Source organism: Pundamilia nyererei, unplaced genomic scaffold, assembly GCF_000239375.1.
Source record: "Pundamilia nyererei isolate P.nyererei 1_Seehausen unplaced genomic scaffold, PunNye1.0 scaffold00052, whole genome shotgun sequence".
In the NCBI taxonomy this organism is placed as follows: domain Eukaryota; kingdom Metazoa; phylum Chordata; class Actinopteri; order Cichliformes; family Cichlidae; genus Pundamilia; species Pundamilia nyererei.
The window spans coordinates 238627-255282 of record NW_005187453.1 but is presented as its reverse complement, the minus strand read 5'-3'; the positions used below and the strand labels follow the sequence as shown (position 1 = coordinate 255282).

The window sequence follows — 16656 nt, the reverse complement described above, 5'->3', positions numbered from 1 at the left end:
CACACACTATCACTATCACTAAAAGAAAACATAGACCCAATGTGGTTAGATAAGTGAACATAAAGACAGATGCTGATCGTTCCTTGAGGTCTATAAATAGACATTCCTAGCAACCAGCAGAGTAGCACCCAATGGAACAGCATGTCAACTTGATCCTCTACAGCACGAATGATGAGATGACAACAAGACAAGTGGAGAAAGACAAGTGGAGAGTCTAGAGTTTACCAGGCAATATTTGGAGGAACATGCAGGTCAGAATTTAACATAAACAATGGCTCACTGGCCCAGGGCCAGTGAGAAACCCTATCTAGGCAAATGCTTACTGTAAGTACCAAAGAAGCAGCTTTTCAAACTATGCCACTCTATAATTTCACCTTGTAAAAGGTTCTTGTCAAAGGGACCTTATGCGATTGCAAAAAAAGAAGTGGTTCGTAGTGTCATGATCAACACAGTAAACCTCGGTAAAGGAAGGCAACAGAGCTTTCAGTTTGGGTTTCTGCTGTCCAGAGAGCTAACTGCCTATTTAAGTCCAACTCGCTCCAGTGATAAATAATACTTAATAACTATGTGCAATATAAACATAATATATACTAATGGGTAATGGAATTTTCATTACTTTAATTAAAAGAAAACTAATCCAAGGATACATATAGGCCCATCAAGAGGTAAAATCTTTGCAAATACAATCCACTTTCAAATTGAACAGGCACAGCCAATAAAAAAATTGTTATGCAATCATCAGAGATGAATTTTGAAGTTATGTACAGTGAATTAATCGTACATGCCTATACCTTTGTCCTGCTCTGCCATGTAAATATCGTTTTAGTTCATCGTTAAGTGTTTGACAGGCAGGGTGTTATAATATGAACACACATATATATAGATATATATTCAAGGATTGTGGATATAAGTTAGATTGGTGTGAAATTAAAACAACAAGAAGCTTTTATGAGGTGCATAAATGCTAAAAATGAGTTATTTTAGCCCTTTGGTAGGTGGTTGCTAGGCATCATGATTACATCATAATATCTGATATAGATAAGAACCTTCAGGGACCTAAGATGTACCAGTGTGGGAAGTTTGGTTTTTCAACTCTTGATTGTATGGGAGTTTGCAGACCAGCAGACAGGCAGTACTTTAGTTGTTGTAATATGTAGCAAAACCTGTACCATAAATAAAGGAGGTGGTTAAAAAGCAAAAATGTGTCACTCAATATAGTTTAGCACCATAAACTTTAAGAAAAGAGAAAAATCCTGTTTGGTTTTAAAGAAAAAAAATTAACCGTGTTAACAAATACTGCTGTTGATAGAAAAGCAAAGATGAGACACAGAGACTGGGTAGGAGTGTGTATGAGATGTGCCGGGGTCCATTACCCTCAAACAGGTGATTCATTTATACAAAGGTGCTCATTTCACATGCCTTCTGCAGAGCCGGCAGCTACTTCATCCAACACTGAAGACTCCGTCACGCACTACAGATACACACAAATATACCCCTTGTGAAACGCAAAAGAAATTTAACTAGTTATGTGTATTTGTGCACACAGGATGCCACAGCGAGCTGACAGTAGCTCTCTTACCCCTCCTCTCAATTACTCAGTGTCTAGTCTGATGTATCGATTAGCTAATTGCTTTGTTATGACAACATTATTCTGTCAATCTAAAAGATATTGATCTGATTAGTCAGAGCAGCGAAGTAAAAATGTGACTGAATAGAACAAAGGCGTTGGTGGGAAAGAGAGAAGCGGTGAAGTGAACGTGTTTAAATTTAGCCTCACATTTAAATTTTAAAAATTTTACAGTTAAAAAAAGAAAAGGAAAAAAATGTGGTCGCTAAACTGAACGATCCAAAGTGCAGCATATATATCCTCCCTGAGAGAAGAGACTTTCTCACACTTTGGTTCCTATCCTTCCCATCTGTAACCAAGGACAGATGAGGCGCATCACTACGGTTACCATATCCATGACAACCTCTCCTGCTGCTATTATTGGGCATGTCGTCAAGGAGACAGAGCGGCACATTATGGGATGCAGACAGAAATAGAAATCTTGAACTGGGAGAAATACAACAGATCTGTGGTATTACATAACAAGGACTTGCAAACCTACTGAGGGGGTGCCACACTGAATCTGAAACTCAGGTATGATTAAAGCAGGGTTGAGGGGGAGTATATTTATAAATACATTATTACAAGTATACTTAAAAGTATAACTGTAAGAACATTTTGAATATTCCTCAGTTCCATTTGTAGTTGACGGCAGCTACTCTGCAAGTTCTTCTTATATAATGCCAATGAAAAAACTTTAGAAGACAAGATCACAGGAATGGACTGATGACAGGTGGCATCGATCATTGGGTGGACTAAATAGTGGATAGAAAAAAAGAGAAACAAGTAGCTTGGGAGTGTGTCATTGCTGCAGTGAAGACGGTAAGGCAGAAACTTGTGCAAATGGATTCCAAACTGCAACAGCCATATGCAACCAGCAGGATAATTGTATAAAAAAAGGAGAAATGGAAAGAAATAAAACTTTTGGTAAACAAACAAAATCACACGAGACTAAACACTTAATGATAAAAATAATAATGATAAGCTACATGGGAAAGAAAATTAATGGCAGCAATATCCAACAAGGATGGAAAATGCTACAACAATACTAAATAACAACACAAAAGGTTAAGGTTAAGCTGTGAGGAAGGCAGTATTTATAAGACTCCCGTGGTTCAAACTAACATTATAGGGCTGCCTCACAGTCTGCAGCACTGGAAAGGTGACACTAACTTATCTTAGTGTAACGGGAATGATCATGCCACTGAGTTTCCTGCTGGTTAAACAATATGGTCACAGGTTCCCTCTTCCTAAATGTGCATTAAGAGTCATTTGGGCCGTTAGTGTCCTTAATCAAAGCAGCTCTGGATAAAGCCATCCTCTAAATTATTATGTGAATATAATGAGGATCACAATAGACACTCTGGCAAATTAAAAAGTGGAAAGTAATATGGATTCTGGCAGTCTTTGGTTTAATTACTGCTGTGCAAACACAATGAAAAAAAAAGCTCAATAGGGCCAGTTGTTAAATAGCGTAAACATAAAGAACATGCTTAAGAGGCCCTTATGGCATTATCAGATGAAGGCACTGTTATTAAATATGATGTTCTCATTCTGACATGTGTTTGTCACAAAAAAAACACCAAAAAACATTTAAAAAGCATTAAACGGTGTATCGGTTTAGTGGCAGATGTTTGAATAAAGACAAAAATACACTCACTGGCCTCTTTGTTAGGTACACCTGTTCACCTGCACATTAATGCAAGTATCTAACCAGCCTGTCACATTTAGTCATATAGACAAGGTCAAGATTACTTGCTGAAGTTTAAACTGACCATCAGAATAGAGAAGAAATGTGATTTAAGTGCCTTTTACTGCCTCATGCTCCTTGGTGTCTGACAGATTACCTAGTGAGCAGCAATTCCCTGAGTGAAATTGCCTTGTTGATATCAGAGGTCAAAGGAGAATGGCCAGGGTGCGTTGAGCTGATAGGAAGGCAACAATAACTCAAATAATCACTTGTTACAAGCAAGGTTTGTTGAAGAGCATCTTTGAGACACATACAACACATCACATTTTGAAGTAGATGGGCTACAGCAGCAGAAGACCACACTGTGCGTCAGTCCTTTTAGCTAATGAACAGCAAACTGAGGCTACAATTCACAAAGGTTTGCCAAAACTGGACAACAGAAGATTGGGAAAAATGCCACCTTGTCTGAAGAGCCTCGATTTTAGATGGTAAGGTCAGAATTTGGCATAAACAGCAAGTATTGATCAATCCCATCTTGTATCAAAGAGTAGGCTGCTACCGGTGGTGTAATAGGATAGGGGATATTTGTTTAGTACACTTTTTTACCCCTTAGCAGCATCTATGGAAACTCCAACAAATTATCCCAAACTTGTTTCTTAAACATAACAATAAGTTCAATACACTCAAATACCTTCCACAGTCACCAGATCTCAAACCCATAGAGCACCTTTGGGATGTGGTAAAATGGGAGATTTGCCTCAGGGATGCATGACTGACAAATCTGTAGCAATTGTGTGATGCTATGATGCCAATATGCACCAAAACCTCTGAGGAATATTTCCACCACCATATTTTTTGTACCGTCACACATTTGACGACATCTGTGTCTGAGTGAAACGAGATCTGAACCACTGATGCCTCCACACATTAATCAGCCAGACAGCTGTGCAATAGATCTATCCCCCCACCCGCCTAAAAAAAAAAAGTACTTTTTGATTTAAGTTGCCTAGTTGTTAATACTGCACAGACACAGACACTTACATATACATGGTTCGCCTGTATATTTAAGACTCTGGTCCATCTGCGCACTGCTTCCTGTCTGTCAGAAGGTTATAAAACTAATTGAGCACAGCTGTAGTGGTTGTGTGTGTTGTATCTGTTCATTAACTTAGGAGGTGGGGAGGGGCCACCCGTAGGGTCCAAAAAAGAAAAAAAAAAGAAAAACTTGGCTAAAATATATGACTTGACACTAGTTTTGTTTAGGTCTTGCATTTTATCTAACAGTGTTCCTCACAGTGTGCCAGGGCTTTGTGCTTTATACGGTTTCAGAACACTGAAGCCCTCTACGGTGCTTCCATACGGTTGGAAAAACTGAGAGACTTATTACACAGTTCAGATTTCAAGTAAAAACCTCTTCTGCACTGAAAGACAAAATAATATTTACATAAAACAGAATTTCCATTTGGGTTTCCAACATGAATGACTGCGCTAGCTGCTTTTCACCTGAAAGTTCAGCCTTTCTCGATGCCTCTGAAGGATCAAGTTCTGTCAGTCTGTGCTGCTAATCTTATTAACGGTTTGATAACATAAATAGAACCTTTCAAATTATATGAAAGAGTGTGATTAAAGAGCTAAAAAGCAAAGCGTGATAAGCAGAGAGAGTAGGTGATGGGCATGGATCTAGAAGATAAAAAACAGCTGTCTGTTTGCTGACTCATATGCACCTGCTCTGACACTGTATCTTTATGCGAGAAATTAGAGGGTTGGCATACAGTTAAACAAATAAAAACAAATATTTAATCATTCACAGATGTGCTGTAAGTCCAACACAACATTATGAGTATGCAAGGTGAAAAAAGCCTAAATGGGGCCTCTTTTTCTGCTATTTGTATTCAGAAGACAAGACGGAACCATTCTCCAAACATGTAGAGATGTGTGGAAATGTGAAGGCCATAGTAAAGTGTGAGTTGTACAAGATATCCTTAGGAAGAAGGAAAGAAAGAGTTGGAAACAGAGTGCCAGATGTTACAAGGCCTCAGAGGGATTAGTCTCCTCTAACTATAAGGTTTTGTCTGCATACAGGATTTTTTGGCATCTCCCAAAGAGGTTTTAGCCAGAGCCAAAGGAAAGATCACCAGCATTATATTAACATTCGTTTTTAACCAAATATAGAAGAATTCTATGAAATAACAAGAAAATGCATAGATTTCTGTCACATGAGTTAAAATAGACTCACTATTTTAACAGTCACAGTCAAGCCCTAGAGATTCGAGCCAGGAAAAACCCTGTAACTATACACTGGCATACATTTGCCAGCTGACACACACATTCACACATATGTGACGCACATAAATCACATGTACAGTCGAGTCTAAAAGTTTGGAACCACGCTGAATATCAGTCATAGAAACCTGGAAATCCTTTGAGCACTTGGAAACATTTTAAAACACAAGAAGCTGAGACGCTAAATGTGAAGAATCAAGTGTGCTAAAGGAGGGCTAAATAGAGGACTTCTCAATATGAACTCATGGCTAGGCTGAAGGATTCTTAAGGGGAAGTGTAAGTCACATCAAATGCTTTGTGGAAACTGGTTCAGCTGTTTCCCAAGCACGGTCAGGCAGAACAAAACTGACCACATAATTAAAAGATCAATACATCAGGCATTATTTTCACTGAAAGACAGAAAAGTAGCTTCACCACAGTTGCGGGATTTGCTAAATGAAGTACACAACACTTCAGTCCACTAAAGACCTGTTAAAAAGGAATGACAGCAGTAACGAAAGGGTGCGTGTAAGGAACAGGAGAAAGCTGATACTGTATACTGTAGTGTATCAAACTCACAAGGGAAATATAATCATGACTATTTTGGACACTGTAGAACTGGACAATAGCAGTAAATCAACTGACTGCCAAGTGTAACGCCAATCTTCACCTGTAATACTCTGCAAGCACCTGACCGCAGCCTCACTGAGCATTTATGGGGACACTTTATGACTGAAAAAGCCAAGCATTCCTAACATCACAAGAAGCTTATCAAATCGTGGCTGAGTTTAACGTGTCATCATTGTGGTTACTGTCAGTGTAGCTCTGAAACCCATTTAAATTTTTCAAAGGTTTAATACAAAGCTTTTTATCAACTCTTAACATATGAATGAACAATGCAAAAATACAATTTGCAAATCTCTTTTTATTAATAACTCATTTTTTCTTCAATATGTAACATTTAGTACAATATGAAAGAAGAAAGAAAGAAAATCAGCCAATTAAAACAAGTCAAGTCAGGCCACCAACAAAAGTTCGCAGTTCCTCAGTGCAGACCAAAATGATGGTTTTGCCCACAAAAAATGAGGCCTCATCTTTGAGCAGATTAACCCACAAAGCTTTGTATATTTCACACAACTCTGAACTCAAGTTAAAAGTTATAATCAATAACCTTTTCAAAAAATTTGGGTAATTCCATGCCCGTTTTCCCCAAAGTTTCTGCCTTTCATTAATTTTACTCGCTCATTCTTATGCTGTACCTTCGCTAACTTGGCAAAACCGCATACAGTTCATGACAGTAAATCATACAAGGATGAATCAACCGGAAATGTGCAAATTACACGCTAGAACGCTAAGGAAAAACAGCAAATGCTGCTAATGAATTGCTTAATAAATCACCCCCTACAAACACAAGGTAACTCAAGTGTCAGGCCGAAGCAACAGGACTGCAAAAACATACCCAGTGAACCAAGCAGCATCTATTATACCAAGCCGCAAGCGAGCATACTGAGCTGTAAAAGAGCTTAAATATCATGCACTACTCACCAAGTTGGAGTTGGTGGCGTTCGAGTCATCCTCAGGAAAGGGGATGTAGACAGCTAAGGCCACACAGTTGGCAAAAATTGTCATCAGGATGATGATCTCAAATGGTCTGAGTGAAAAGTTAAGGTGGAATAGTGTACACAAAACAAGAGATACAAAGGCATTTACACAGCAATGATTATCTTGGTTTACTTGAGTACACTTTAAAAACATTAAACTGAGTCAAATACATTTCTTCTGCTTTTGGAGTACCTCAGAGTTGGTTTTAAAATCTGTGATGGAAAACACAAAATAATATAGACTCTGGTTTCTGACCTCCTTGTATAGAAAAAGTCTTCATATTAAGCATGTTGTTTCAACAGAGAAGTATTTTTAACCACAGCAATACATCTTTACATAAGCATAGGTATATATAAACATCGCCGAGTGCACAAGGAGTGTACACAAGGAGAGAGATCAAAGTCAGTGAGTTTGGCTTTTTGTTAACAATGACACACGCTGGCTTACTTAGAGACCTCTTTGTGCGTAGTGGAGGGAGGCGAGGGTTAGAGAGACGCTGCATGGCCTAATATGGGTGCGGCAAGGAGCAGGCCTGTCGCGTGGAAGACGGGATGAGGAAAGAGTGAGAGCAAGATGGAATAAGAGAGGAGAGACACAGAGGGCTTTTATTTGGAACGGTCCTTCAGAGGGGAGTGACCTCATTATTTTGGCCCTCAGAGAGAGAGAGAGAGAGAAAGAGAGGGGTGGGAGAGAGAGGAGAGCTACAGATAAAGAGAAAGAAAGGGAGAGAGTGTGAAGGAGAGATAGAGGAGCTCTGGTTTTCATCAACACAATTACAAACCGCCACTGCTGTCACCTCCCTCCACCTTCTTCTTGCCCTCCCTCTTCTTCTATTCTTACCTTCCTTTTCTTACTTTGTTCCCCTCCTGTCTGCCTTCACTCTCGGCTGCATATCAAATTAGTCTAGACTCCAGACCTCAAGGTATAATGTAAACAGCAATGTACTGATGACTCGAGCTGTCAAAACCTCCAATCCTGAAGACAAACCATCAGCAAAGTCATATATATTAGCTGACACTAACATATTGCATCATACCGCGAAAGCAGTTGGGTTTTTTTTTTTGTCCTTGAGACCAGGGTTTAATTATTCACTACACTGAATCTCACTGTTGGACTTGGAAGTGGCGGTTTGGCAGGTGCTGTAACAACTGGTAAATTAATCTAATCAGCCAATCGCTTGACAGCACTTCATTGCATTTATACATGTAGACATGGTTGAGGCCACTTGTTGCATAAGAACATCACCAAAAGCACAACTCATAAAACCTTGAAGCAGATGAGCTACAGGAATTGAAGACCACACTGGATGCCACTCTTGTCGGCTAAGAACAGGAAACTGAGGCTATAATTCACATGGGCTCACCAAAATTGAACAATAAAAGATTGGAAACATGTTGCCTGGTCTGATGAGTTTCAATTTCTGCTGCTACATTCAGACGGTAGTGTCAGAATTTGATGCAGAAATCATTAAAGCATGGATCCGTCTGGCCTGTCATAAACTTCTTATGTAGAGTTGCAGATGGTAAAAAATAAATCAACATTCAGATATGGTTAGAAGTTTACATACATTCAACATGGGCATGAATGCCATGGTAATTTGGGGGTTTTAATGTTTTCTTTGAACTGTTCCAGAGTGGAATGATTCTGCAGCACACATCTTAAATGACTTTTAAAAAACAAACAAAAAAAAAACAAGAATTGGATGCAAAAGTCTGAATTTACTTTGGATTTTCTCGTTTTAACCCCAACAAGTTCTACAGATCACAGCCTTATAGTCTTCTGAAGTATTGCTTGCAATAGGTTTAGATGACCAATAAGAAATGGGTAAGTAATTCCCCAAAAATGGCCCCAACAATTTTAGCAATCATACTACTTGCACCATTAATAATTGCTGTGTGACTAGAAACAGACCTCCTATTCATTTTAGAGGCTTAACTTCTGTTGTAAGAACAGCACTGTAAACACATAAAAGAGAAAGAGCTTCAAATTATTACCATCAAGCAAATGTTTTGTTTATGTTTGGATTAAGAATTGACTCTTGAACACCATCGGCCACGAGATCATTCAGCTCGTTCAGCTTGGGACCAAAATGCATCAAAGTTAATCACTCACCCTTCTACCAAGGGCTCATTAAACTCACTTCAGACATATGGGGACCCACTGAAAAATAGGCCTGTGACTCATTCTGCATTCCTGACCCATAATTTCAAAAACCCTTGAGGTCTGCTTCCATCAGCATGATAATAAATCTACTGTCTGCTGTGCTGTTGAGAGCAAAACAACACTTGGAGGAAATTTGGGAGGTCTGTACCAAATCTATTCGTAACGTACATTAATTAGCATAACAACAATAGCAATATGCATCTTTAAGACCACAGGAAATAAAGAAATATCACTGGGAATCAGCATTTTGCTGCAAGCAAACTGAGAGCTCTAAAATTAACCAGAGTAAATAAAATTGAAATCAACATCCATGAAGCTGAGAGGCTTTTACGGCTGATACAATGTAACATTTTCCTGGGTGCTACATGCCTCAGACAGCAGCACACAAATTTATATACATATATATATATGTATATATATATATATATATAAAAATTCTGCATTCTGACAGGCTAACTGTGTTTCTTGGAACAGAATTTCACTTTGGGATTGCATCCTAGTACCCCTGAAGCTGTTATTTCTAGAGCTTCTCTCTGTACAGTTGGATCACATAAACGCCACATACAGTTTACAATAACTCAGATAATCTCTTATCTTTTCAAAAGCCCGTAAGGAATCTGGGCTATACTTATACTATCGAGGAGAGTGAGGTTACTTGTTATGCTGATATCCCGATATCTAGTTTTCTGAGTTTGAAAATGTATACGAACAGTGCAATTCTTCATGTAAGCCTTTGGAGTTTATTAGCTGTAGCTGGGAAGTGTGTGCATGCATGTGTCTGTTTGTAAATGCGCTAAATAACACCTTTTGAAAATGACAACTTAGTGTGATTTCATATAGAGAACATGGTAGTTAGGAAGATGTCTCTCTCGCTGACCTTGCAGCGTGCAGGTAATGTTTCCAGGCTATAATTACACAGCACGCGAGAGCACTGTGTGTCTGTGTTTTAGTCCTTTATCATCTGTGTTCAAGTACGTGTGTGTTCTTCAAGAGTGTTGCTGTGTGTTCTCTAATCTGAGTGTGTGCTTGTGTGAGCTTAGACAGGCCCCATTGACCTGTTGAGAGCAGCAGCAGTTGTCATGGTAACAGAGGAGGAAAAGCGGAGGATTTTGGATCTCTATCTCCAGAGACAGAGGTACTCACAGTACACAGGACATGCACGCATAAAGCCTCACATATATAAACAAAACATACACCAGAGTGGACACCGAGTCACCCACATGTTCAACAGCATGCCCGCACTGCAGTTACGAAGGACATCCCATAGCAGGGAGGTTAAATAGAAAAGCAGAAAAACAAAGACTTGGTGTTAATGGTGTTAATTGTGTTTCTTCCACGTTTCTTCGTGACTCAGAGGCCATGCCTTTTTAGCTGCAGTTTTCTTTAAGAGCACATTTTAATGTCCATTTTCTTTCTGTCACCTCACCAACGCTCTTTTCCTTCCCACACTGAGCAGTTTAAATGAATGATTTCAGGGAATTGTGGCTAATAATCTCATCAGTTCACTGGGTTAGATTGTTCCAGCAGCCCTCAGGGTTTATTCATGCTTTTGGCTTATATTTTCCAGCTTCTGCACAGCTGGACAGTTGATAGGTTATTGGCACGATAATGACAGATACACAAGGTGACTGTCGGGACGACACGTTCACCGTTTCCATAAACAAACTCAATAATATAGGTCTGACTCCACTTTGATGAATTCATGGCAGATTCACAAGTTAACCTGCATGATGGAGGGAATCTACGTAAATGGAAACTTTTGTTCAAATTAAAATTTGTGAAACTTAAGCACTTTTTTTGTTGTAGTTTTTTGATAAATACAGCCTGTAATGTCAGGCTCAGATGATAACAATGCCCACTGTGCCAGGCTAGGCTAGGTTATAGTCATAAAATTTGCTTTTTGATGACTGAAAGACCTGAAAGACCTGAAAGACCTGAAAGACGAGAGTCTGATCCTTGACTATTCCTGCTTCCTGTCTTTCACCATATTCATGACACAGTTGGAAAGGAAGCTCTAGCTAGCAATTTACAGGAAAAGAATGTAAAGAGACGTTAGCAACTAACCACCTAGCTAAAGCCAAAGTATCCTTCCCATTTTGTTTTTCCAGGTGTAAAGTTGTACAAAGCACAGCTCTTAATACTACGAATTTTGTAGTATCCACAATGGGTTAGTGGAAAATCTAGAAAACCTTACATGGTGGGGCAAAGGAGGGGCAAATTACCAAAATATCCACAAAAACCATTTAAAGTATCATTATCTCATCTAAGAAAACAAACACAAAGGGATTTTTCTACAAGTTTTAAAGCAGAAAAACTTTGCTCACACCGTGCAGTACTCACTGGCAAAACAATGGCAGTCTTGCACAGACGAAAAGTATTTTAAGAACATAAAAGTTGGGGCGGCTGCTGGATGTGGCAAGTTTCTACAGCAGGGGGCCAGTTGCTCCCCTTGCCCCCTTTAGATCTGTCCCTGCTACAAAAAGAGCTAGTATAGCATATTCATCTTTCTGTCTGGAAGTCATTAGGCAGCCCAAATGCAGTGTTGTTTTTTGTTCATTAACAGACACTAAGGGGTAAAACAATTAACAGTAATGCACAATCTCAGCTTTCTGATCTGGACATTATCAAGTAGTCTGAACAATGTTTTTCAGACTAGCTTATAGTGTGAACATGTGAGGTCCATTAGAGCCTATAATATTATCAACACTGATTTATTGTGACTTGTTAATTTGTTAATGCAACCCACCCAGCACATGCATTAAAACACATACTTCCTATATCTTCTTCTATTTCCTACCATTTTGCACTGCTTTCTACTTCCTTCCTCTTCTCTTCCCTTATGATCCTTCTATTCTAAACCCACACCTCTACCTCCTTCCCTCCACTCCACTTACTATTTTCTTGTTTACCTTTTCCGTCCTCCCCTCAATCTCTCACTCCCTCCGTCCCTTCTCTGTTACTCAGCTCCATTATCTCTCCTGTCGACATCAATGTCCTGCCCACATCCCTGCCTTTCTCATTTTCCTGACCCCTCCTTTTCCTCTCCTTCTGTTCCTCTAAGAACCGTGTGCAATTGTGCTCTTGCTGAGTCGAGGCTTATGTGGACATGCACCTACTATTGATTATTTTGAGTGTGACACAGGCCATTTCTGTCTATCTCTCCATTTCCCCGTCTCTTTTGCACCCTGAGGGAGAACCATGTCATTATGTTCAGGAACTTAAAAATAGATTTTAAAAAAACAAAACAAAACTGGAGAAGCAGGGTTGAAAGGAAGAACAGTAAGAATTTGGGATTTGGGTGGACAGAGGGAGGGTTGGCTATTAAATGCTGAGACTCCTATAGGTGGAGGATGGGGGGTGGAGGTAAAGGATGAACAGAGGTGTGGATGGACCTGGGGGAAAGAGGATAAATACACTTTGAAATAGCAAGGGGAGAAGTGTGAAGGAGGGATGAAAATGAGACAATTTTTTCATCCTCCTGTGAGAAAACAGAAATAAAGAATGTAAGATGAAAGAGAAGAGTAGTAAAAGAGGGAGAAGGGCAGGCAGAGGAAGGGGAGAAGGGATTAAGACTACTGAGTGAAGAGGGAAAATCACACTTATTGAGAGCTAGAGGACAGAGAGAGATTGATTAAAGCCCCATACGAACGGGATTATCATTATGGGGGGGAGGAAGGGGATAAAATATTCTCAGTGGACCATGGAAATTTTTACTCATTGTCCTGGAAAGAAATTTTAAAGTTAAAATTAAAGAATGGGAATGGATGTCCAGTAGGACAAAAAGGCCCAAAAGACATACATAAATCCACTTTGAAATAACAGAAAAAGACGCTTAAGAATCAGCTGTTTGTAAATCCACCTGTGCATCCTCTACCAGTTATTAATCATACATATAAAAACATCAATTAGCTATAATTCTATTTTTTTATTACATGCTGTTCCATCTGCGTCTCTCCAATAATTTCATCCTAAATCTAAAAAACAAGGGGGTGGAATATGGTTGCAGTAAGAACTGTATATAAAAGATGGATGTAGCTTCTGGGCCTTAAAGGTGAGCCAATGAGGAAGTGCTTTAAGCTTGTATTCTATACAATGGCCAGCAGAGGGAGAATATCTTTTTCTTTAGAAGTCTGGGAAAACTGTAATTGCCCCCCTTGCTCTATAACCTTTGCTAATACTTTACTTTAATTATATATAGTTGTAAAATATAGAAATGTCATCATACAACTCTCCAGTACAATAATAATAATAATAATGGATTGGATTTATATAGCGCTTTTCAAGGCACCCAAAGCGCTTGATAAAGATGGGCCATAACCCTTTACATTTTGAAACTGACATGGACAAATTCTACTTTTAGCTGATTTTCTTTAGACTATGCAACCAATTGATAAGGATCTGATCTATGAGAAAGCACTACACAGGGAACAACCCTCTGCCCATAGTTTGTTGAAGGATACTTCCACTCTACGATGCTGATGCAGGCCCTGCGGATAGGATTCTTGAGTGTGAGGCAGAGTAGAGCTCGTGGCGGCCTTGTGGCTGTCGTTGTGGTTTGTTTCTTGGGTTTAGCGGTATAGTGCTGTCTCTTCCGTTGCGTGGAGCTGGCCGTGGAGATGGGCCCTCGCCCTCCGGACCCAAGCCCCGCCCCTCCACCCGATGCGGCATTACCCATCATCTTCGCCTGCCGCGCGGCATCGATCGCCGCCTGCCAGCTCAGGGCTGCCCCCGGTGTGGGGATGTGCTCTGGAGCCAGACCAACCACGCCCACTCCATGGTTGACCCCGCCCCCTCCTCCACCATGGTCGCCATGGCTAGTGCCACCACTGTGCTCATTGGTCAGGCCAGGTGGAGGAGGTCGAGGAAGAGGGGGAGGGGGAGAGTAGTCGGAGCCTGGAATTGAGAAAGAGAGAAAAGACAGAGGAGACAGGAAGTTAGCTACATAAATTTATGGATTACTTATAGAAGGGATTTGCTTCAAAAAACTGTTTAGTTTGTTGGTTTGTTAGATTATTCTGAAGAGGCTGGATAAAGCACAAACTCATCAGTTATGGTGCCCTGTACTTTATATTTTTGTTAGCTATCGAGTTCAAAAGAGCTAACCGCTTTAACTGAAAGTCTAAGATCTTGGCAACGTTGTGATGTCTTCATCACAAGCCATCAAATGTAATACTTCAACATCCATGTGAAAGACTTGATGGCACTAGTACCACTTGTGCATGGCTGGATCCCTCAATCAAGAATTTAGCAATGTCTACTTGGGGAGATTAAAAACAACTGAGTAGCAAACAGTTCTTTGGGTGTAGTTGTAGGGAACTAACATGTTTAAAATGATAGGTCTCCCAGCTTTAAAGATTAATACCCACTGAAAAATCCAGAACGTGTTTAGCCCTGAAAAGAATAAGACTGGGGACAACAAATGCTTGTATTGAAATAAAAGATAAAAAAAAAAGAAGAGAGAGACAGAATTACAATAATCTCTGTGAGATTACATAGTTTTACGCAAACAAATCGTGGGAATAAGACGGTGTAAAACAAAGACACCGGATTAACCATACTGTATGCTTAGCCAGATTAAAGACAGTTATAATATCCTCTCAGCCCTCCTTCTCTCTGACAACTCAACAAATGTTTCCACTGTGCATATAGATTATACGCTGAAATTTTATGCAAACAATCATTATTCACACAAAGCCAAGCGTGCAAGTGCACATGGAAATTTTCTACAGATGGAAGAAGTAACAGTGCTTTGCAGAGACAAGGGTATGTTTGTGAAACAGTAGTCAGAGCTACTGATATCAAAGCAGAAAATGTTTGTTTTTAATGATTAAAAAGAAAAACTAATTTTAAAATTGTTAAATTGTTTGAACGCAATAGATTTAGTAGATATACTATTTAATCATACAAACTGGAATATATATCATTATCTCGATGTTGCAGTGCCATATAGTAGATCACTAGATCTTTTAGCATGGGAAATGAAAAGCTTAATCTTTGTAGATTTAGCAATGTTGAATTCGTAAATCTCATAAAGTGCAATTCTTTTGGAAGAGGAAGAATCCAAAAGTTAAAGAACCTCTGTAAAGTTAATCCATCCTGTGCTGTTGCAACAGAGATAAGGAGCTAGAAAGACAGAGGAAGGAGAAATGTGAGTGTGTTCAGAGGGAGGAGGAGGAGAGAAGTAGATTTATCCTACAATTACAGGGCATTCACAATGTCTGCTAAAATCCTGCTCCTCTCACTTCACTGCTACAGGTTTTTACAAATGCACTCACACTGGGCGATGGCCTGAGGGAACAGTACATCACATCCTGAGGACTATAGTGACTATAACACATGCACAGAGTGTATATACATCTATCGCCTAATCATCTGCAAGTGCTGCTTTCTTACTCAGTCACAGTAAAGTAAAAATAGGACAGCAATATCCCTGTGACTAGGGAAAATGGATGGTTGCCTGGTGATTGGACTAAAAAAATTTTTTCGTATTCAGCGACTGAATGCAAGTAGTTGCGGTGATTGATTGTCAACATGTCGCAATCCATCTCAGTCAGTCTGTGCCGATGAACGGAACTGGCCTGCAAAATATTTTTAACATATTTGCGTTTATAAGAGTTAATTCGCATATCATCACAAACAAATTGCATGTAATTGCCAAACTGATAGCCGACTGATAGCGTTTCATCGCCATCTTGAAGCGTCAAAGTTGTTTTGAAAACAGCAGCTACCTGCAAGTGGTCACAAACCTGGTCCTTGTCTTCGAAGAAACTATTTCAAAGGCAACAAGATTATAAATTCATTGTGACTGTAGCATTATCCACAGAATTTGACTCGTCAAGAGCAACTTAGAAGGGTGCTGGCAAATCTCACATGCTTTTTGGCAATGTAAAACGTAGTAATTTGTCCCTTACTAAAGATATATTAAAATTCATTACTGAAGTTGCTAATTACTTAATCAGTATAATTAGTTCCCTATTTTTCTTTCCCTCTCTTTTTAATCCATGTACCATGCCTCTAACAACAACTCTTAAGCCTCAACAAGCACACTGAATCTTCAAATATGTACAGCTACTGGACTCTGATACGCCCATGAAAAACAGTACAACCATCTTAAATGTGCTTGTATTTAAATGCTACTTAAGTGATCCAAAAAAGTCCAATATTTATATAAATATGCATGACAATGATGATGATAACTGTGTTAGGCATTCAATCATAAAAACAAGAAAACACAAATATTATACACACATGACAGAAAGAAACAACACACTGGACTTATTTGAGAAGTTAGTTACTAATTTCAGCATTTTTTGCATGCAACTGTGGCGTAAAC

At 39.4% G+C, this 16656-nt stretch overlaps 1 protein-coding gene across 1 annotated transcript in view; it reads right to left on the bottom strand.

Moving 5' to 3' along the window:
• The window catches only part of cacna1c (calcium channel, voltage-dependent, L type, alpha 1C subunit), a 193946-nt gene that overhangs the window by 128965 nt on the left and 48325 nt on the right, over positions 1–16656 (bottom strand). Inside the window, exons 2-3 of the mRNA XM_013910923.1 lie at positions 13784–14216; positions 7104–7209 (exon numbers count right to left, since the gene is read on the bottom strand). Coding sequence (XP_013766377.1) covers positions 7104–7209; positions 13784–14216 — 539 coding nt within the window. The remainder of the gene's footprint in view (positions 1–7103; positions 7210–13783; positions 14217–16656) is intronic.